The 21991-nt window shown below is 41.3% G+C and overlaps 1 protein-coding gene across 20 annotated transcripts in view; it reads left to right on the top strand.

Moving 5' to 3' along the window:
* LOC120413005 (neurobeachin) overlaps positions 1-21991 on the top strand; it is a 283022-nt gene that overhangs the window by 224261 nt on the left and 36770 nt on the right. For 14 of the 20 annotated variants that reach the window (XM_039573657.2, XM_039573665.2, XM_039573692.2 and 11 more), the window contains exon 11: positions 9798-10384. In XM_039573657.2, the coding sequence (XP_039429591.1) occupies positions 9798-10384 (587 nt within the window). The remainder of the gene's footprint in view (positions 1-9797; positions 10385-21991) is intronic. The other 6 variants (XM_039573684.2, XM_039573715.2, XM_039573758.2 and 3 more) reach the window with 1 other exon arrangement.

Raw genomic sequence — 21991 nt, forward strand, 5'->3', positions numbered from 1 at the left:
GCAAATAAGATGCCAATGAAAATTACGACAACATCGTATGAACCCTTTGATAAAATTTATATGGATGTGGTTATGTTACCAATTTCTAATAATGGAAACAATTGTGGACTTGTGATACAAGATGATTTAACAAGATTTTTGATTGTAGCTCCCATGGAAAACCAAGAAAGTACTACTGTTGCTAGAACTTTTGTTGAAAACTTTGTTTGTAAATTTGGAGCTCCTAAAGAAGTTGTAACCGATCGAGGTACAAACTTTGTAAGCAAATTATTGCAGCATACATGCAAAATATTACACATTAAAAAGATTGTTACAAGTGCATATCATCCTCAAGCTAATTTAGTTGAGAGATCAAATAGAGAGTTAAATATTTATTTACGAAATTTTATTGGCAAAGATCCACAATGTTGGGATGAATTGATACCATATTTTATGTTTGAATACAATACTACAGAAAATTCATCAACTGGATATTCTCCCTATGAACTTTTGTATGGAAGAAAAGCTACTATACCAAGCACAATTTATAAAATCAATGATTCAGATTTAAATTATGACGACTATATTTGTTCAATGAAAGATATATTCAAGGAGGCTCATGAAACTGCTAGAAACAACTTAATATTGTCAAAAGAAAAGAGAAAGAAAATTTATGACAAAAAGACAAATGATTGGGTACCAATGTGGGGAGATAGAGTTTTGGTACAAATGGTACAAACAGGAATTGGTCAAAAGTTACAAAATAAGTGGCGAGGCCCTTATGATATCGTTAAATTCAACAGCGATCAAACGACCACTATTAAAAATGGAAACAAATTTGAAGATGTACATAATAATAGACTTAGAAAATATAATGATTAACATATCACTAAATGATAGTTCAGAATGTACCCGTATTAAAATACATTTAACATGTTTTTAACAATATACAATTAACATAATTTAAAATTAAATGCTTCAATTCAAGACAAATATTTTGAAGTGACAATTACAGTACCATTAAAATAAAGTAAAAAAATAAGCGATTTATGCAAAAAATGACATAGTATCATAAACGATCAATATCTAAAGACTGCAATGAATGAAAATATTTATTTTAACACACGGGATTATTTATGTACATTAAAAAAAAATAATAATAATAATAAACTTATTGAACTGATATGATTGATGAATTAGAAAAAAACGATTGTTATCAAGAGAACTAAATGAATCAAACAAATGTGTTATAAATACCGATTTTTTATAAAGAAAAATAAACATGAAAAAAGAATATATGATTGATTTGATATGATAAATGAATGTTGAGTTAAACAAAATATGAATGATCATTTAAAAAAAAAAAAGAAATGCGCAAACAAGAATGTTATGAATTGTGATGAAAGATGTTTTACAAATGATAAAATTGATGGGATTTAAACAAGAAACAGATTAAGAAAAATACCAGTACTGAGTTTATACATAATTTTTTTTTTTGACACGTGAAGCGATTATGATCAAATATAAACATAATAATGAAGCAGTGATGAAACACGTTAAAACAATTAAGAAGCTGTTGGGTTGCAATTTTGGGAATATACTTAATTGAGCTAAAATGGGTTAACAGGGTATTAGAAAAACAATGACGCAATTTTTAACTACAAATAAAAACAAATCAAACGGACTGAACAATAATGAAATTTGAACGACAGGCAAATGAAGATGGTGTGATTATTAAATGTTTCAAAACAACATGTATGCAAGTAAGAATGTGTGTGAGAATAATTGGACAAGGGAGGTGCACCCCAGAATGAATGTTGAATGTAAACATGTGTTTTATAATTTACTTAACAAAATATTAAGAATATATTTTCAGAATGTCATACGCTTATACGAAGGATTTACAGGAAACCATTGGAAAACAATCAAGAAGACAACAATATCAGCAAGGACGCTTGCAAAGACGAATATGGACTACAGCTCAAGAAAGGGTAAAATTTGTGAGTACATCGTGGGGAATCTAAAAAGATCGGAAAGAACGGTATAAGTTCCGATCTAGGGATACATAAACTGATAAAGCAACGCCAAAGGGATTAAAAAGTAGACAATTGTACTCTATGGGGAGAGTTTTATGTCGAATAAAGCTTCAAACAGTTGTAATCCATGGGGGGATTCAATATGTTAAAAACATTTCAAAACATTTGCACTTTACGGGGATAGTCAAATGAAAATTAAAGGGAATGGATAAATAACGCTTCAAGGGAAAATCAAGGGATAAAATAATGCTTCAAGGGAAAAACACCTTTAAACTGATAAAATTCAGAGGAAAAAAATCAGATCGTTATCATTAGAATGATAATTGAACCAACTAATTATCTTGCAAATTCAGCATTTATTGCAAATTGCTAAAATAAACTAATGGGTTGGACAAATTTGAAAACACAAAGTGATGTACAGATTTCATAAAAAGTTGGAAGAACAGAATGGATATTTTAACATACGCAGTATTGCAATGACAAGATGATAGGATGTATAGATCAATGAAAAACTTTAAAGAGTAATTTTTTTTTATTCAAGTATAAAAATAATAGTCAATTAGAACTGATTTCTTTTTGTATTAAAAATAATAGAACTGATTTCATATAAAAATATCAACAAGATTTATAAAATTGTAAGTAAATTTTAATTTCAATTTTGCACATAAATTAAATGATAGATTCCTGAAAATTATAAAATAGTATTCATGCGAAGAAAACAAGTAAGAAATTTGTGTGGGAGAAACAAAACAAAAAAACTGAAGTATGGCAGAGACACAAGGATGATCGACGCGTTCGTATGCTGAGAAGTTCTACGCGTTCGTATGCAGAAGTTTGTGATGGCAAGATGGTGAGTGGCAAAGTCATGCGGGAGGTTGGACAGGTAACGGTGTTGGTTTTGTTGTAAAAGGTCATATCAATGAGGATCAAGTCGAATTAAATCGCATTTTTTGTAACGAGACATTCACGTAAAACAAATTACTAAATCGAAATGTGGAATTAAGCGAAGTAAAGATGATTGAAACATCAATTATGGAACAAAAATGCAAGTTGAGATCATACTGCACGTCTGAAACTATTGAAAAGGAGAAGATCATGATAAACAAATGATAACATCATCCGATGTCATTAATTTACAAAAGCCAAAGTTGCAAATTAAACGAAAAGACAATTTTGGACAAACAACATTTCCTAAACATTTGAAAAAAAAATTACATCAACCGATGTCAATAATTTGAGATTGTCAAAGATACAAAGCAACTGGAAAAGTCAATTTTGGAAAAAAAAAAATACTGGATTTACGAACAATTCACAATACTCAGCAAGTGAGAAGTCAATGCACTCTCAAAATTGACCACAGTCAACTCACAGTTGAGTTATGAAGCATAATTCATGATGGAAACGACAATTGCACTAATCGACGAAATTCAACACCTTAGCCTCGAAAACTGATCAATTGACCAAGTCACTGTGGAATGAATAGCCTCACGATAGAGACGATTTTTGATGGAAGACGACGACGATAACAACCAGCCGATCAACACAGTTCTACAACAACAACAAATTTTGCTTACAGTGGGAAAAATGCAATTATTTTTTTAGGAGAGATAATGAAAATTAATTTCAAATGCAAGTTTATTTAAATCAGTTTCAACGAAAATATTTTTACAAGAGAAATTCAAAACAGTAATTCAAGTAATTTAACAGGACAGAAGATCAAAAGAGTAATGAAAATAATTTTGCAGTAGAAAAATCAAAAGAGCAATTATAATTATAAAGCAATTTACAAGAAAGCACAAGAAGAACAAATTGTAAACCGCACGATCACTACACCCGACAATATTCTTTCCATAGATGATCATTTCTTTCAGACGATCATCTAGCTGATAAGTGTGGGGGAGATTAACCGAACCAATTTTTTTAAATCAATTTTTTATAGCCAGCCTTTAAAGTATCTTTTTATGAATTTTTGCAAAGTAATTTTTACACAATTTAAATTATTGACTTTGGGAATATTATTTCAACCTACAAATAACTTTCGATAGATGTTCTTAATGCTTTTCAAGAATACAAACATCTAGCTGGTAAGTGTGGGGGAATGCAGCGACCTCAAATTTAAATCATTAAATTTGTCCATTTATCGATCCTCACCACAGTTCTGACCATGCGCGCTTACGCAAGCATAAATAATTTTACCCGTCGACTCGCGTTGCGCGACAAATAATTAAGCTTATGTACAGGTGTGGATCATGAGTCATCCTCACCTGAAAAGCCCTTTATTAAATTTCGCCAATTGTTAGGCAATCAAAAAAAATGGTTAAGCTTTCAATTATGAATGTGCGATGTTATTACACAGGGGAAATTGAGGGTGTGGCTTAACCAAATTCATTGGCATGTTTGTTCAATGGAGAATTCGACCTTCTCATTATTGACCAACATTTTTGAGAATGTTTTAGGAACATAATTTTGATATTCCAATAACATAATTTAAAGTTTCACGACAATGGTTCGAACCCATGATTCCGATTTTGAGGTGTACTCACTACACCATACGGAAAGTCATGAAGAATTGCAGAGGTCTGCATAATTTAATTCATGAGGTTCATCGATGCTTCTCATCGAAACGGACCACTTTTAGTAGAACAAAATTTAGTAGAGTTTTCGGGGACTGACTATAAAAACCCCAACATTCTTGAGGAGGGCAGTTAGTTCCAGTTAGTTCCAGTTAGTTCCAGTTAGTTCCAGTCAGTTCCAGCCAGTTCAAGACCAGTCCAGTTCCAGATCCTGAAGAAGCCCCAGACCAGCCGGACCCGCCAGCAGCCACCAGTAGCAGAGGCCCCAGTCCAGCCGGACTTAGCGGTGGAGGCCGCAGTCCGCCGGGACTTAGCCGCTGTGAAGAGTCCGCCGGGACTTAGCCACCGGAAAGAGTCCGCCGGGACTTAGCCGCCGTGAAGAGTCCACCCGGGACTTAGGAGTTCGGGTCTGGCATGGCTCGGCGAAGAGGTCTGGAGGACAAGTCTGGCTTCAACGTAGAGAATTGGCTCGACGAAGGTCTTAATGAAATTAGCAACAAAAAGTAGAGTGATGTGATCGTGCGCGTAAAAGTTGAGAGTGTTACCGTAAAAATGTAATCTTTAAAAAGTGTAATATACAAATAAGTGAAGTTTACTGATCTGTTTTGACTCTACGAGTAAATATCACAAAAATCCTGAAAGCCTAAACCGCTCGGGCCGTTCACCATTCAGCAATAAACCCCAAAATCTGCCTTACGGTTTGAAAGATTGAGCATGATCATATTAAACAAATTTTTATATTGTGAGCCAGTTTCATCTCAATAATTGATGATTTTTATTATTTCAATTCTGGTACATTTAATTTCAAAAACGAATCCATATACTTCTGATAGATGTGGACAGCAGCTGTATCGTCTTCCAAGGTTTCGAAATGATTGTCAAAAAAAAGATAATTGTTCGGACGGTGTCGAAATCAACACCACTTAATTTGATCTTAATCAGATAATAAATCCGATTAATCTTTGTGATTTTCAAACATTTTTCAGTTTTATACTTTCCAGAAATCCTTTTGCTTAATCATGCTTCACGAGAGTTTTATTCATGTTAATTCATAATTTTTAATACGATAATGTATTGTACACTTTTTCTTAAGTGTTACTTACAAGATCAATTTCAATTTCCTGCTAGCTCAGGGGGTATTCTATTCTGCCCTGTATTGCGTGTCGTTCTTGCTCTGTCCTGTGGGCTAGCACATAAATTCACCGTATACTATTTTTTTTTATTTAAGATTAATAAAGCTGTTTCCTACAGTTTTTGCCTAATTTGCTAATGATTAATTGGGATGAAATCTTAATTCAATATATAACCAGGTAGCAGTTATTGATCAGCACGACTGAGTGCTTCTAGCAGATGCGGCGAGTGTAGCTCGCTAGGTAATCTCAATGCTCAAAACCTTAAAATTTCGATATCTCTGGAACGAAACATATTCCTTTCTGTCGATAAGTGATTCTTATGTAAAATTGGATGGGGAATACGATGGTGAGGTCAAATTTATAAAATAAAAAGGGCTGTTTTAAGATACGGCCATTGAAAGTTTTCAATTGCGCAATACAGGTTGAAAACATATTTTAATCTAAATTTTGATCGCGGAAATCGATTCTACGTCCAATTTCCTTCAAAATTGTGTCTAAGACCGACCCTCTAAGATTTGTGGTTCCTAAGTTATCGTCGTTTGAAGATAGGGGTTTCACTCAAAAATCGCCAAAAATTCGATTTTTTGGGAGGGTACAAAAATGGAGGGGGTGGTCCGATTTGGATGTAATTCGGGATTTTTGCATGTTTTGATAGTCTCAACAGCTCTGCCAAATTTGAGCAGAATCGGCGATGGTAATTTTCAAATTTGCATTTTTTCTTGCACACTTCAAGTGGAATGACCCTTATATGAATAAAAATGTTAAATACACCATTTCCTTTTATTATATTTTTTAAATGCAATTATAATTTATGAGAGCTCGGCTGTTGAGATTATTTTGAGTGTGATCGGCTACTCAGTCTGGGCAAAGAGAAACGCGTATTTTTAGGATATCAAAGATATCCAAAAAATACCTCTAAAAGGATCAATTTGAACAAACGCATCAAGCGGTTCACACAGTAAGATGGTTCCGGAAGTCATTTTCATAAAAAATATAAAAAGTAAGACATGGTTGCCAGACCTTCATTACATTTTCTATTCAAGAAGTTGCAACAAATTGCAAAATAAAGATTGTTTAAGCATAAGTCTTACATTGATCCGAAGAGGCTCTGCCGAGTTGGATAAATGTGGCGAGTGCTGAAAAAAACGAGTTTTGCAACGAGTTGCATAATTACTTTTTTTGTAATTCAATAAAAAAAATGTAAGTGGGATATTTCAATAAAACGTCCTCGCTTTAAAATTGTGACCGCAGGTTTGGTCTCAAACTTAAAAACAAAAAAAAAAGAGTCGAAAGGTTTAAAACAAGTGCGGAACAGTTGATTTGTCATTCTGTTGTTCTTGAACGACGAAATGGCCTACTTTTCGCTACCAAAAATAACAGAATTAACAGAAAAAAATAACAGAATTGAAAAGTTATATTTTTCAGCACTAAAATAGGTATCGAAGATTAATACTTCACAACATTTTTTTGATTTGAACGGAATTTCAATTCAAAATGTGTTTTTTATTTTAATTGCAAAAAAGTACGATTCGTGCTGAAAAATCTTCCTTTCAGTACCCAAATTGGTGCTATAATAAATTTGTCATCGCTGTTATTATGGTTGACGAAATGAAGGCCATTGAATTAAGTAAAATGACAGGAAAAGCAAGTATTTCCTAAGCGGAATGGCAAACAGACTTTTTAAATTTTTTACTTCAATTGCAAAATATGATGGACTTTTCTCGTAAAAATCAGTATTTCGCTAATATTTTGTATTTTCCTCTTGAATACAAATAAAATTTAATTTGAGAGATTGTGAACCAGTTTGATTCGTACCTAAATAACAGTCACAATTTGGAGCTTACATTTCCCAGGGTTGGGACAATTTATTGCCCGCAAGGGACTGCACGCCCATTTGGTGGGATGAATCCAAAACAAAATCTAGAGCACTTTCAGCTGCATGGTGGTGGGATCACCAAAAAGCAAAAAACAAAACTGTTACAAATGTGTCATGCGATCAACCAATCATAAGCAAAGCCGGAACCACGAGGGTTTTTAGCACAACTGTGACGGAATTGTGGACTATTATTTAAAATCAGCGTAATTCATTTTTAAATTTGAGAATTTTTATCTGTACCTTTTTCAATCCAAACTGTTTCAATAATTTATAAAATGAATAAAAATTAAATTCAGAAACAAGTTGAAACCAGTTTCAACTCGTTTCATCAATTATTCGCGCCTTCAAGCTGGATTAGTTTATGGAGCTTTGGGGTCACCCCCTCAGTCCCTCCGGGGTGATGAATGCTTTATTTGTTTTCCACATTATTGCACTCCAACAAAGTTGGAATGCGGGGGAAAATTCCTGAAATTTTAAACGCTAAAATAAACTAGAGCAAACTCGAACCTCGTCATTTCGAGCCAATATGATGAACTTGGCGTGAGGGATTTCCATTTCCAGAACCTCAGTTTTTTTGTGACCGTTTTTTTTTTGATCTCATGGGATTTTTTATTCTATCAAGATGTGAGCTCTTTTCACCAAACGTCTCACATGAGAACGGGGAAAGGATTCGTTGAAATGGTATGCTCCCTTTTTTTGGGTGAACCAGTGAAAAAGTCCTTCTTCAATCTCGATTTCGACTGCCGTTTTTACCGATGCATATTTGAAAAGACGATGGCGCGCGCTGGCAGTATAAAAAGGGACCACTTCAATTATATTTCGATTTGGGATAAAGCTACATTTTTTCCTAGTCGAGATGGGCCATTAGCTAATCAGATCTTTTATTCCCTTGTCGAATAGTGAAACTTGAATAACCGCTTTGAGTGAAGTGAGATTAGTTGAGATAAAAGCTGAAAAGCGACATCTAGCGACAATTTCGTGGAACCGCCTGAAAGTAGGCAAAAAGCGGAAACCGCGAGCAGCCCACGCAAATGCCGCTTTAATTAGCATAGATCATATTTCCGTCGTTTCATTCACGGTGTGTCATCAACCAGGTGCAGCAAAGGTCACTTCATAAATACTTGGCAAATTTGCGACAGTGTGCACTATTTCAGGTTGTGTCCACCCACGCTCGAATATTTACATGGTCATTAATATTGAGTGCCAGCCGCGCGATTGTGTTTGTGTGTTTCAGTCGATTTATATTTATTATTTATCACATAAACAACATTTTCATTAGCACAATTTTTTTACGATGCCAGCAGATGACGACAATGACGATGTGATCTGCCCCTGGGGGTGTTAGAATTGGCGCATGAAATTTGGTTCCCCTTTATTGCTGTGACAGAGGGACATTTTTGCCAGTCATCACATTTGGTATTTGTTCATCTCATGGAAAGACACTAATCAATATCGGTGCACATCGATATGACCTGAGCACTGTTCTAGATAAGTTCCCTTAGTCGATTCGCAGAAAAAAGGTTGCTATATGAAATTTGCGTTTTACGTGTTTGCCTCCAATCTAAAACCCACTGACCGGCGGTGAAATTATGGGAAAGTATAATTTGTATCAATCTTCGATATTAAATTATAAAGGTCAAATTTTAGATGGATCGTTCGGTATTTGATCCTTGAACCACCCGGTTGATTTTTTATTGTTATTATGTGTCATTATTTATATTGTTCACCATTTTTGACTAGCTCTAAGGTTATTTCAAGCATTTTTTTCTTTTTAAGCAGAAACTTTTTAATTTTAAAGAATTTGTAGATTTTTTAATGATTTTTTGCTTGATTATTTTTATGTTTCAGAAAAGTAATTTTTGACTGCATGATTAACATATTTTCTTTTGCTAGTATTTCAATTGCCTGTTGCTTTCTAGTTGATTCTTCACAATTTTTGCACGTGTTTGACCCCCCTCGAGTATAATTTCAACGACTTCCCAAAAAAAAAAAATAAACAAAAAAAACATAAACTCTCGCCCCTCTCAAACCACCCCGCTCCAGTTATCGGTTATGATTTTACCCCCTCTGCGAATGTTGTTGTTTATCAAACGCCCCCACCCTTCCAAAACTTACAAATCCCGCATGCATGCCCACGAGAGAGAGAGAGTCTCCAAATCGGCCTGCTGCAGGACAGATGAAAATCAAAGTTAAAATGAAGCTCTTTTGTTTCTCTTTCCTCACCTGGCAGCTCCTGGACCACGTCCTGTTCAACCCGTCCCTCTGGATCTACACCCCGGCCACGGTCCAGGCCCGCCTCTACGCCTACCTGGCCACCGAGTTCCTCAGCGATACCCAGATCTACAGCAACGTACGGCGCGTCAGCACCGTCCTGCAGACCGTGCACACGCTCAAGTTCTACTACTGGGTCGTGAACCCGCGGGCCAAGTCCGGAATCACCCCGAAAGGCCTCGACGGCCCCCGACCCGCCCAGAAGGACATCCTGGCGATCCGGGCGTACATTCTGCTCTTCCTGAAGCAACTCATCATGATCGGTAACGGGGTCAAGGACGACGAGCTGCAGAGCATCCTGAACTACCTGATGACGATGCACGAGGACGAGAATCTGCACGACGTGCTGCAGATGTTGATCTCGCTGATGTCCGAGCATCCGAGCTCGATGGTGCCGGCGTTCGACGTGAAGCACGGCGTGCGGACGATCTTTAAGCTGCTGGCTGCGGAAAGTCAGCTGATTCGGTTGCAGGCGCTCAAGTTGCTCGGGTTTTTCCTGTCGCGGAGTACGCATAAGTGAGTAGATATTTGGGTCAAAGAAACTTTATTCCATGAAGGAAAGACTGTATAATCGGCCTGTCAAAAGTTGGACTAAATATGTTTGTGCAGCTCTTACTTACTTTACTTTTATTGGCGCTACACCATTAGCTTGGCCTGCTGCACGATTCTCCGCCAACAAGCTCGGTCCATGGCTGCATGTCTCCAATTTCGCGGTGCACCCACACTTTCTAGATCGCTCTCCACTTGGTCCACCCACCTCGCACGTTGCACCCCCCTACGTCTTGTTCCTACCGGCTCCGACACAAACACCAACTTCGCAGGATTGATCTTCTGGTTCCGTTGGCTCAATTGCTCGGTACGTTCCGGCATCCTTGCAACATGACCGGCCCACTGCAACCGTCCAGCCTTCGCGACCTTCCGGATGCTTGGTTCGTTGTAGAGTTGTGCAAGTTCGTGGTTCATTCTCCGCCGCCATCCGTCGTTCTCATATACGCCGCCAAAGATGGTCCTTAGCACTCGACGTTCGAAGACGCTTAGCGCTCGTAGGTCCTCCTCGAGCATTGTCCACGTCTCGTGCCCGTAGAGGACGACCGGTCTTATCAGCGACTTGTAGATGGAACACTTCGTATGTAGGGAGAATTTCCGGGACCTTAGGCTCTTGTGAAGACCGAAATAGGCACGACTTCCAGCGATGATGCGCCTCCGAATTTCCCTGCTGCAGCTGTTGTCCGACGTCACCAACGATCCGAGGTATACAAACTCCTCCACCACCTCGAATTCGTCCCCGTCGATTGTAACGCTTGGTCCAATGCGAGCCCTAAGGGACTCGGTTCCTCCTGCCAGCAGGTACTTTGTCTTCGCCACATTCACCCTTAACCCAACCTTCTCTGCTTCCCGCTTCAAGCCGGTGTACGCATCCGCAACCGCCTTGAACGTTCTGCCAACAATGTCCATGTCGTCAGCGAAGCAGATGAACTGGTTGGACTTGCTGAAGATCGTGCCCCGCATATTGAAGCCCGCTCGTCTCATAACACCTTCTAGCACGACATTGAAACAGAGGCAAGAGATCCCATCGCCTTGCCGAAGCCCCCCAAGTGAAGGAAACGAGTCCGATTCCGCACCCGATATCTTCACACAGCACCGAGCCCCATCCATCGTCATCTTGATCAGTCTGATCAACTTCCCGGGAAAGCCGTTCTCGTCCATGATTTTCCATAGCTCTTCGCGATCGACTGAGTCGTACGCGGCTTTGAAGTCGATGAATAGGTGGTGCGTGGGAACTTGGTACTCGCGACACTTTTGGAGGATTTGTCGCACAGTGAAGATTTGGTCGGTTGTTGATCTCCCCATGACGAATCCGGCTTGATAACTTCCAACAAAACCTTCCGCTATTGGCGATAGGCGGCTGAAGAGGATCTGGGAGAACACTTTGTAGGCCGCGTTGAGGACTGTGATGGCACGGTAGTTCTCACAATCTAACTTGTCCCCCTTCTTGTAGATCGGGCATATTACTCCCACTTTCCACTCCTCCAGTAGCTGTTCTGACTCCCAGATCCTGACTATCAGCCGGTGCAAACAGGACGCCAGCTTCTCCGGGCCCATCTTGATTAGTTCAGCACCGATACCATCCTTACCCGCTGCTTTGTTGTTCTTCAGCTTCTTGATGGCATCCTTAACTTCCCTCATCGTGGGAACTGGCTCCTCTCCTTCTCCTGCTGTACCGATGAAGTCCTCTCTCCTGCCGCCTTGGACCCCTGCCTCTGCTTCTGCGCCATTCAGGTGTTCATCGAAGTGCTGCTTCCACCTGTCGATCACCTCACGCTCGTTCGTCAAGATAGCTCCATTTTTATCCCGGCACATTTCGACTCGCGGCGTGAAGCCGTTGCGGGATCCGTTGAGCTTCTTGTAGAACTTGCGCGTTTCGTTCGAGCGATGCAGCTGCTCCATGTCCTCAAACTCCAACTCTTCCTGGTGGCGCACTTTTGCCCGGAAGAGCTGGTGCTGCTGCCTTCGCTTCTGTCCATACGCCTCCTCGTAATCACGGAGATTGTACTGCAGCATTGCCCTCCGTGCTGCATTCTTTTCCTCCAAAATCGCTCGACACTCCTCGTCGAACCAATCGTTCCGTCGTCCTCGTTCCACAAATCCGATGGTGCTTTCCGCTGCGTTGGTGATGGCTGCCTTGACGGTCCTCCAGCAGTCCTCGAGGGGAGCTTCCAACAGCTCACCCTCCCCTGGCAACGCAGCCTCCAGCGAATGCGCGTACCGGGATGCGACTTCCGGTAACTTAAGCCGCTCCAGATCCAACCGCGGAGGGCGGCGGTACCGAACGCTTTTCGCCAGGGAAAGTCGTATGTATGTATGTATGTATGTATGATCCCCATACCCGCAGGCAACTTGGTCCCGAAACACATGTGAGCGCTAGGTGAACAATTCGATCATCTTTTACTCCGTAATCTGTACACCCACGTGCATAAGTTTTTTTGCACGAATTTTAGTGCTACAAATACCGGCGCATAGAACAAAATGGTTTCCCTATTCCCTCCCCAAGCGCCGGAAATCTGTAGCGGGTGTAGGGACACTTCGCATAGACGCCCTTGCTCCCATCACGTCACTGAGGGTATGGAGCGACGAGAAATTAATAAGCATGCCCCCTCAGTCGAACCTTCATTAGAGAAGCAGGCAATCCACAACTCACAGCGAACGACCAAGGGAACACCCTACCGCGTATATAGTTAATTGGCGTGGTTGGTCTTAAATGGAATGTATGAATGTTAGAATGAGTGACAGTGTATTTTGATATAAGAAAAGAAGCGATCTCACCAAATCGAGAATCTTCAACTCCGGCATCATTGGTCTTGAAATGTCACTTGAATCTTCTTGGAATTCTGTCCTCTATTTGCCGGTAGGGCAACCAAATTGGTACGGTACCAAAACAGCAAACAACTTCCTGGATTCCGGTGAAATCTTGAGGGACAAGTCAGGTGTTGGTAAAAGCTACCCATCCTGGCCTGGCTGATAATCTTGAACATCAGGACTGGAACCACACCGGCTAAATATCCTTATTTTCTCTAACTTTGTATTATTTAATCAAATATTATAGGATTGAAAAATGACATCTTGAAAAAAATACGTCCAGTCTCGCGCACGGATTGCTTCCACTTTTCGCCAGGGAAAGTCGTTGGCGCATTTTCACCATCACCAGATAGTGGTCCGAGTCGACGTTGGTGCCACGATAGGTCCTGACGTCGATGATGTCGGAAAAGTGTCTACCGTCGATTACGACGTGGTCGATTTGTGATTCCGATCCTTGTGGTGATCTCCAGGTGTACTTGTCTCGGAGGTTGTGCTGGAAGCAGGTGCTTCGTACGGCCATGTTCTTGGAGGTGGCGAAGTCGATCAGTCGTAGGCCGTTTTCGTTCGTGCGTACGTGGGCGCTGAACTTTCCTATCACCGGTCTGAATTCCTCCTCCTGGCCAACCTGAGCGTTAAAATCTCCGATGACGATTTTGACATCATGTTTTGGGCAGCTGTTGTACGTCCAGTTCAGCTGCTCGTAAAATGCGTCCTTGTCGTCATCTTCGCTTCCTGAGTGCGGGCTGTGCACGTTTATGATGCTGATGTTGAAGAAACGGCCCTTAACCCTCAACACGCACATTCGGTCGGTGAGCGGGGTCCACCCAATCACGCGATCGTGCATTTCACCCAGCACTATAAAGGCTGTCCCCAGCCTCTTTTTCTCGCCGCGGCTCTGGTAGATTGTACAGCCAATCCTTCTGTACTCTTGCACCTCCTCCGCACCTATCCATCCAACCTCCTGCAGCGCTACGATGCTGAACTTGCGGACCCTCAATATGTCGGAAAGTATGCGGATACTCCCGTCAAATTTGAGAGACCTGCAATTCCACGTTCCAAGCTTCCAATCGTGGGACCTCGTAAGAAGTCCAGTTCCGTGCCGATTGGTCCGGCTCGCATCGTGTGCTTCCTGCACTGGTGTTTTACGGCGGGTTCGTGTGGCCTGCACCAACCCCCTGTCTCGCCGGAGGACCATCGTGCCGGTGCATCGTGCCATCGTGCTGTTTCAAGCCGCCCCTAACCTGGGGAACAGACGCTCGTTGGGGGGGGGGGGGAGTACCAACCACCCGTCACCTGCAATGAGCCGCCCCTAACATGGGGAACAGACGCTCAAGACAGGGAGGACGGTCGAAAACCGTTTTTCCTGAGCCGCCCCTAACCTGGGGATCAGACGCTCAGAAGGTGGGGAAGTGGGGGGGGGGTCCCCAACTGCCACTGTAAGCCGCCCCTCACCTGGGATACAGACGCTTACAAGAGTGGGAATTAGACACCAACCTTTCAAGCCGCCCCTGACCTGGGGTACAGACACTCTACAGGGGGAGGAGTGGAGGGGGGGGGGGGGTGCTGGTGTGTGCGAGGTGGATCACTCCAACTTTATTTATTTATTTATTTTAATTTTTTACAAAAACTTTCGACAACTTTTTTTTTTCGCACTCAGGATACAACCCTGCTTTGGGTGTCTTCTACGCATTCCCTTCCTTGCGCACTTTTTGCTGCTAGGGGAGCTGGGGGTAAGACGGCCAGGCGGGGTAAGACGGCCACCCCACTGTTTTACTAAGTATACTAATGAATATTACTAAAATGTTAAGCAATACTGGTCCTCATGCTAAATAATGCATAAGGAGTAACCTTTGCCAAACCTATTGTTTGAAATAGTATAAAAATAGCTCAAAATAAACAAATATTTTTTCAACTTGAAACTGGATGTAATTTTTATGATTTACAACTTAAGCAATTTTGTTAGGTAACAACATGTAATCCTTTCTTTGAATATTTTTTCATGTTAAATTGAAGTTTTCCCAAGATTATGTCCTTCGAAAAAGTTTAAAAAATGCGATGAGCTATTTGAAAAAAATGTTTTAAAAAATAAGTAATTTGGGGGCAAGACGGCCACCTCCACGGGGGGTAAGACGGCCACCCGTAATTTGTAAATTTGATTTGATAAAGGTTACATTTTTGAAGGATTTTTGACTGTTAAGACATATTTAAGACATATTTGACATATTTTCGATAAAACTATCAATTTTTAATCAAAATGCTGTTAACTGCCGGTTCGTCAATATTCCTTACTGTGATATAGCAAAATTCATTGAATAGTATGAAATCCTTTCAAACTTTTAATAAAAGTCGCTAATTTAATATTGTTTACATAATTTTGATTTACTAATTCTAATCGAAATACACAAACCAGTTAATTTGCATTAAATTGGGTATATTTTCGTGTAAAAATTCATAGTTTTTCATGAAATGTGGTCGCAATAATATGAAATTCACATAGCCAAAATATAAAATTTGTTGAACAGCATTTTTCTTCACATTTGAAACTTGTTTTTTCAACCAAAATAGTTATGATGTTCAGAGAAGTCTGTTCAACCAATCATGTAGGTATTTGGGTGGATTTAGCAAAGTTATCAAGTTAATTTATAGCACTGACCGTCTTACCCCACATGGGTGGCCGTCTTACCCCGCGTATTTCATATATATTCGATTTCAATTATTTTTTTAAAATTGCTGAAAAGTATTGAAAATTGGTTTTTAGACCAACTAATTTATGTCATTTCTATAATGGACTATTAGTAGAACAATATGTACCTGATTTGAGATCAAAATAATCTGTAGTGTTAATTTTATGAGACTTCTCCCTTAGGGTGGCCGTCTTACCCCCATCTCCCCTACACCATCTGCCACGGCTTGTCCAGCCAAGGCGACGACACACAACACAAAAGTACTTCACGCGGCTTCTTTTTCACAACACACAAAGCACAGTACACGACGACGACGATAACGATGACGATGACCGCGTCACACTAGCACTGGCTCTGCGGCGATTTTTTCTCTATTTTGGCTCGCGAGGATCGCAAATTAGGAGCCGAAATTCCTTAATTAACCACGATCACCGGGCTCGATATCAGGTGCAAACGGTTCACTATATGTTCCGACGGCTATTTACGGACACTCACGCCGGGTTGGAACCGGATTACCGCGGGTTTTCGAGAATATCGACGGACCGGTCAAAAATACGCGCCCGTGCTTCAACTCACGCACACACGCGTGAGCTCCTCTGATCCAAATAACTTTGGATCAAATGCATATTTTTTGTGGAGCTTAGCAGGTAGATTCTGTACAGGAAAGCGCTGAACTCCTCATACGGGGTTTTTTTTACCGATGTTTCTGCTGAGCTCCGTCGTGTTTCTTCTCTTTTCTTTTCTAGCCTCTCTCTTGCAGATCGCTCTTATATTTTTCCACTGTAACTGCACGGATCTCGATTTGTTTACGTTGAAGTTTCTCAGTGCTTCACTTTTTTCTTCGTACAGATCTCCGATCTTAGATGACCACAATTTCTTTACATAGTTCGAATTCTTGTTTTTTTACCACGTAGCTTGCCTTCTCCAGATCTCCTGCATCTCTTGCGGGTTGTAAAGAAACTGTGGCCTGATACCGTTGAGCACTTCGATCACTTTTTTACTGTTTATCATCTTATGTCCACTGTCAGATGTGCACTTCTGAATTTTTCTTCTACAACCTTCCACTTTATTTTTCTTGCTATTCAACTCGTCGATGGTCGATCAGCTAGAGAAGTCTGCGAGAAAATCGAAACTGGAATAGTGCCGTCCACAATCCTTACTCCTACCGCTTCGATTCATTCCAAATCTGGCATCTTAATTTTGAGGTCTACTCAAGGGGTAAGACAGTGAGTGATTTTGAGAAATTTTGAATAACATTGAGTTAAATTGAGCCACTCAAGTTACTCAGAATTTCTCAATCATCACCTTGATCTTCATGAACGACGTAACGAATTTTGACATTGACATTTGAACGCTGACACTGACAATTCGCAAATCACAAAAACAGCGGGAGCGGATTTTTTTTCCACAACGCACAAATTGGACGGAATAAACTCTCGGTTTTAGTGTCGATTCCGTGCCGTGAGGTAGGTTCTTTTGGGAGAAGAGCAACATTCAAAGAACTGTGTTAAATATAGTAGTTTTTTTCAGGTGGCGATGGTGATTACGGGCAAGCGAGTACAAAAAAAGCGGAACGGGCCGGACCACGAGGTGTTGAATTCCGTTCATCTATCCTTTTCCATCACGTCGATACCATCAAAAAAGTCCGCGGGCCAACCTGTCGAGTAGAAGGAGTAGAAGCTAGCGGCCGCCACTGCTACTTCCGGTTCGGGTGAGATGAAGAGCTGCTAATAAGAAACCGGCCGCCTCTGAGAGGAAGCCAGCTGAGGGAGGCAGGAAGGTTCCGGCCACTGCTCCAAAGACCAAACCGGCCAAAAAGGGAAAGACTGCTGCTGCTACCGGAAGCGTTACTACAGCTGGCAAAAAGGCTCGTTGGCTGCTGAAGGCCAAGGCCAAAAAGAGTGCCACAGGTGCCACTGGAAGAAGGTCGCCGCCACCATGGGTGATAAGAAGACCATCGAAGCCAAGGTACACACCCCCTGGTGCGACCGTACGTGCGGTTGGCAAAACGTCCGCAGTTTTCTAATCGATGGCTGGAAAAGCTCGAATAGCATGTGCGCTCGTGGAAACGACCGGAAATGTCCTGCTCGAGGGGGGACCACCACCAAAGTCGATGACATTGAGACCGCTGAAAGGAGTTGTTCATGACCATACGAATTGGACCCGGGCAGACACGATGGACTGCCGGTTGGACATATATTTGGACGCGAGAAATGATCTGCTGGATTATGTGGCCATCAAGGAATTGTTCGGTCCCAAAAAGCACTAGCGAGACGAACTATTCCACCAAATGCTCACGATCGCGTACCAAATGCTAGAGATGATTCCGCAAGTGGCGGAGCCCTGTTCTGTCTGCCGTTGTAGCTCGGACTGGCCAAGGCTTGTCTGGTGTGGTTGAACTGCTCCCGTTTCTGAAACTGCCAACTCTTGCAGTGGATCCCGAAAGGTACGAGGACGAAGTGCCGCACGCAAAACCATCCCTCGAACCGTCGCCAGCGTTTATCCCAACGGTTCGTCCGTACAGTGCCGCCGACTTCAACCCATCCACCCTCGATCTCAGCTGTGCCCTTGATCGCCCCCTGACGCACCTGTGGCCGGTGTACGTGTTCAAAACCCGGGTGAACGTGCAGAATGGCGACCGCGGGAACAACCCGATATGGGAGTAGTTCGTTGCGAAAGACTTGCTGACCACGTGCCGGCCCTACTGAAGGCACTGATTGTTGGAAGGTTTCCGGCTGGGTTGCTCAACTGAAACAGGAACGCGGATGGACGGAACTCAGATTGTGAAAGTTTGGACATTTGGAGACAGATGGTGAAAATTCCATTGGATTCAAGGAGGATGTGCCAAGCCTTATCGAGCGAATTGGTCGTGGAACAGACCAAAGGCATCGAAACCAACCGCATTAAAAAAAATAAGCAAAAAGCAAAAATAAACACTTTTATTTATTAGTTTTGTTTGACTCTTTTGGCAATAGCTGAATTCTCGCGAGTACCCGTCGGACATAATCGGATATCGACTTCTAGTTCACTAAAGGGAACTGTCCTCGCGTTCGCTAGTATCGAATGTTGTTTGGTGGCCTTTTCGACTACCACGCACAGAGGCCTAAGTGGGACGCGGAAGACGATAGCGTCATCACCAGACTTGATGGACTTTGCAGAAACCTCGGAGGACTTGCCGGAAACGACGAAAGACCTTCTTCTTGATCTCGTTGAACTAGCAAGCAATGTGAGCGGTGTGCCAGTCCAGCACTGGGGTGTATTCTTTGGAGATCCGACCGGGGTGGTTCAGCTCGATGACCTGGGCGGTGAGTTCCTTGAGTCATCGGCGACGTATCCACGACTTAACGGACAAGTTCTTGATGTAGTTTCCGGGCACGGCCTCCGGCAGGGCTTCTTGTTGAATTTCGACGGACTTGATATCAGTGGTTAGGTTGACCGGGCGAAGACGATGGCGATACCGTGCTTGTTCATACCGGTTTCCGTTCCCGAACCATCGATTTTGTTGACGTCCTTTAGGGGCAGATGCAGGGGCTTGTCGGTGGGACGGGACGGCGTCAGGATACCATCCATAGTCTCAAACAGGAACTTGCCCTCGATGTCCTATCCCGTGAACTAGTACATCTTGGTGGACGATTCCAGCATGTTGTAGCAACGGCGGGCGGGTTTTAGCCGATGTTGGAAATTTTGAAGATAATACCAGTCTCGAATTCACCGGTACAGGTGGCGACGAACAGCACGGAACATTCCGTAGCGAAATCCTTAACTGGCGGAATAGTTTGTTCCGGGTTTCGTTGACTGATAGTTTTAAAAACTTTAGCAGCATCGTGGCGTGAATTTTTTTCTAATTTATTTGTAAACACGCTCTTCTGTCAAAAGCTGGTTATTTCACAGATTCCGCAACTCGGTGAAAAAAAAAATCATGAGGAAGATTGAGTAACTTTGAGCCACATTGAGTAATTTTGTAAAATTGAGTCACTCAATTACTCTGTGTCCTACCCCTTGGGTCTACTCCACCGTGACCTTCTTCTCTTCGCTTTTATAACATCTAATTTTTTTTATGAACGCTTCCTTCTCCTTCAGCCAAATTTCTTGCAGTGTCGCTATTTGAATGATCTGGGTTGATATGTAATATTGTAATCCTTCCCTGGTATCGCTTGGTCTGATACTCTGAATGTTGTGCTGCATCATTTTCAGATGTTTACTGGCCATTTCTAGGTCCTTCGTCTATTCTGGAGTGTTGTGTTCTTTCTTTTGCGGCGGTGTTTTGTATGATGTTCTTGATTCGTCGTAGACTTGTAGTATCAGCTGATCGGAGTCAATATCTGATCCTGATCCCCTCAGCTTGAGTTCAATTTCCTCCTCTAAGTCAAACAACGGTTTTAGTCACGTGTTTTCTCTCAGCTGCCTCAGCAGATCATGTTAGAACTGAGACACGATCTCTTCTATCACCTTCACGCTCAGCATACACTCCGACCGTCCTTTTTCTTCTGTCGATTCTTCCGAATAACCTTCTGAGACAGCAGCTCAAATCTGTTTCCGGAAGTTCTAGGAATATGTGACGCTGCCTCTTTAAAAGCCTGTCCCTTTCCATCATAGTTTGCCTAATCTTCATCCACCTTATCCGTACCGGACATTTCATGCTTCCTGACGCAGGATCCTTCTTGCAGTTGAGACACTTCGGTTGACTTCGCACTTCTCTTCCTTGTGTCCCCTTCGCAGCGTTAGCATTTGAGCTTACCTCGGCAGCTCTTGGTACCATGCCCGTATTTCCAACACTTTGTGTCACCGAAAACACATATCACTCGGCTTCCATAGATCATTGCAATAGATCTTCAAAGAATACCACACCGGAGTTGCTTAGACCGTGACTCTGTTGTTTGTCTTTGTGTTTGATATTATCGATCAACTCATCCTATCCTGTGCCTCTTCGCTTGATCCTCTCCACCTTAAGTACCGTAAACCGGGGTGCAGTGTTGCAAATGAGTGATAGAAAAGCTATCAATTGATTATCTATGCACCAAAAACATCCGAGAGTATAGCAGCCGTCACTATAGCTTGTGAGATCTCTTCTTGTGTCTCGTGATTCCCAGCGATGTCATTCTCTCTCTCTATCACTCCTACCCTTTTCCTCGACAATGCACTCTCACCGCTGAGTCTCTCAAACTCTCCGAAAACTGCAATGAGAGAACGCGAGATAGCGATTAGGAGCCGACTATGCATGACGTCCCGTTAAACTGCGTTTGTGAAATTGGTTTTGTGGCGGCTTTTGTGGTTAAACGCTGTTGCGGTAGGATGATCGTGGAAGTGGGAATGAGAGAGAAAAGGAAAATGTCAATCACGAGTGGGTGAACACGAAAACATGTTCGGCTATGTTCGGCGCTGAGAGTTTCAATAAGGAGAGAAGAGCAGTTATATTTGAGGCATGAATATTCAGGCGGGATAATTGTAGTTGCTGATAGCTGATATTTTGATATTTTAACAACCCTGACTGATAGGATTTCAATTTGTTTTTGGAATATTTTCCAACAGGTAAGGTTTTTCTCAAGATTATTATTTTTAAACATGTACTGGGGTAGGCCACACAAAGTCCATGCACTATTTTAGAAAAAAAGTTTTTTCAATAGTGTTTAGAAAAATAGTAACGTTAAAAATTCTTAGTTTAAATTCCGGAGTGACTTTGATAGTCATATTTTTTCTTGTTAAAATCATATTTCAGATGTTCAAACTTTATTTGTACGTTAAATGTACCATCACTAAGGTTGCTGATACAGTTTTTAAGAAAAAAAATCACTGTTTATAATTAGTTAACTAAGTTTATAAGCTTTTTAACAAAATACATATAAATTTTAGGTAAAATTGTTAAAAAGTCGGAATTTTGACTGAAATTTGTTAAAACTAGTTTTGGTTATAAAACTATCGATTTATATTGCATTTTATATGTATTCAAAACACGAATCACAAGTTTTCACATTTGACATGAAATTTTTTCAACTGAAATTGCCTATAAATTTTGAGATTTATTTTAAGCTTTGTTTCAAAAACACATATTATTTATTATTTACAAAGTTATTTAACCTTCTCC

The sequence above is a fragment of the Culex pipiens genome, chromosome 1 (genome assembly GCF_016801865.2).
Source record: "Culex pipiens pallens isolate TS chromosome 1, TS_CPP_V2, whole genome shotgun sequence".
NCBI classification, from domain to species: domain Eukaryota; kingdom Metazoa; phylum Arthropoda; class Insecta; order Diptera; family Culicidae; genus Culex; species Culex pipiens.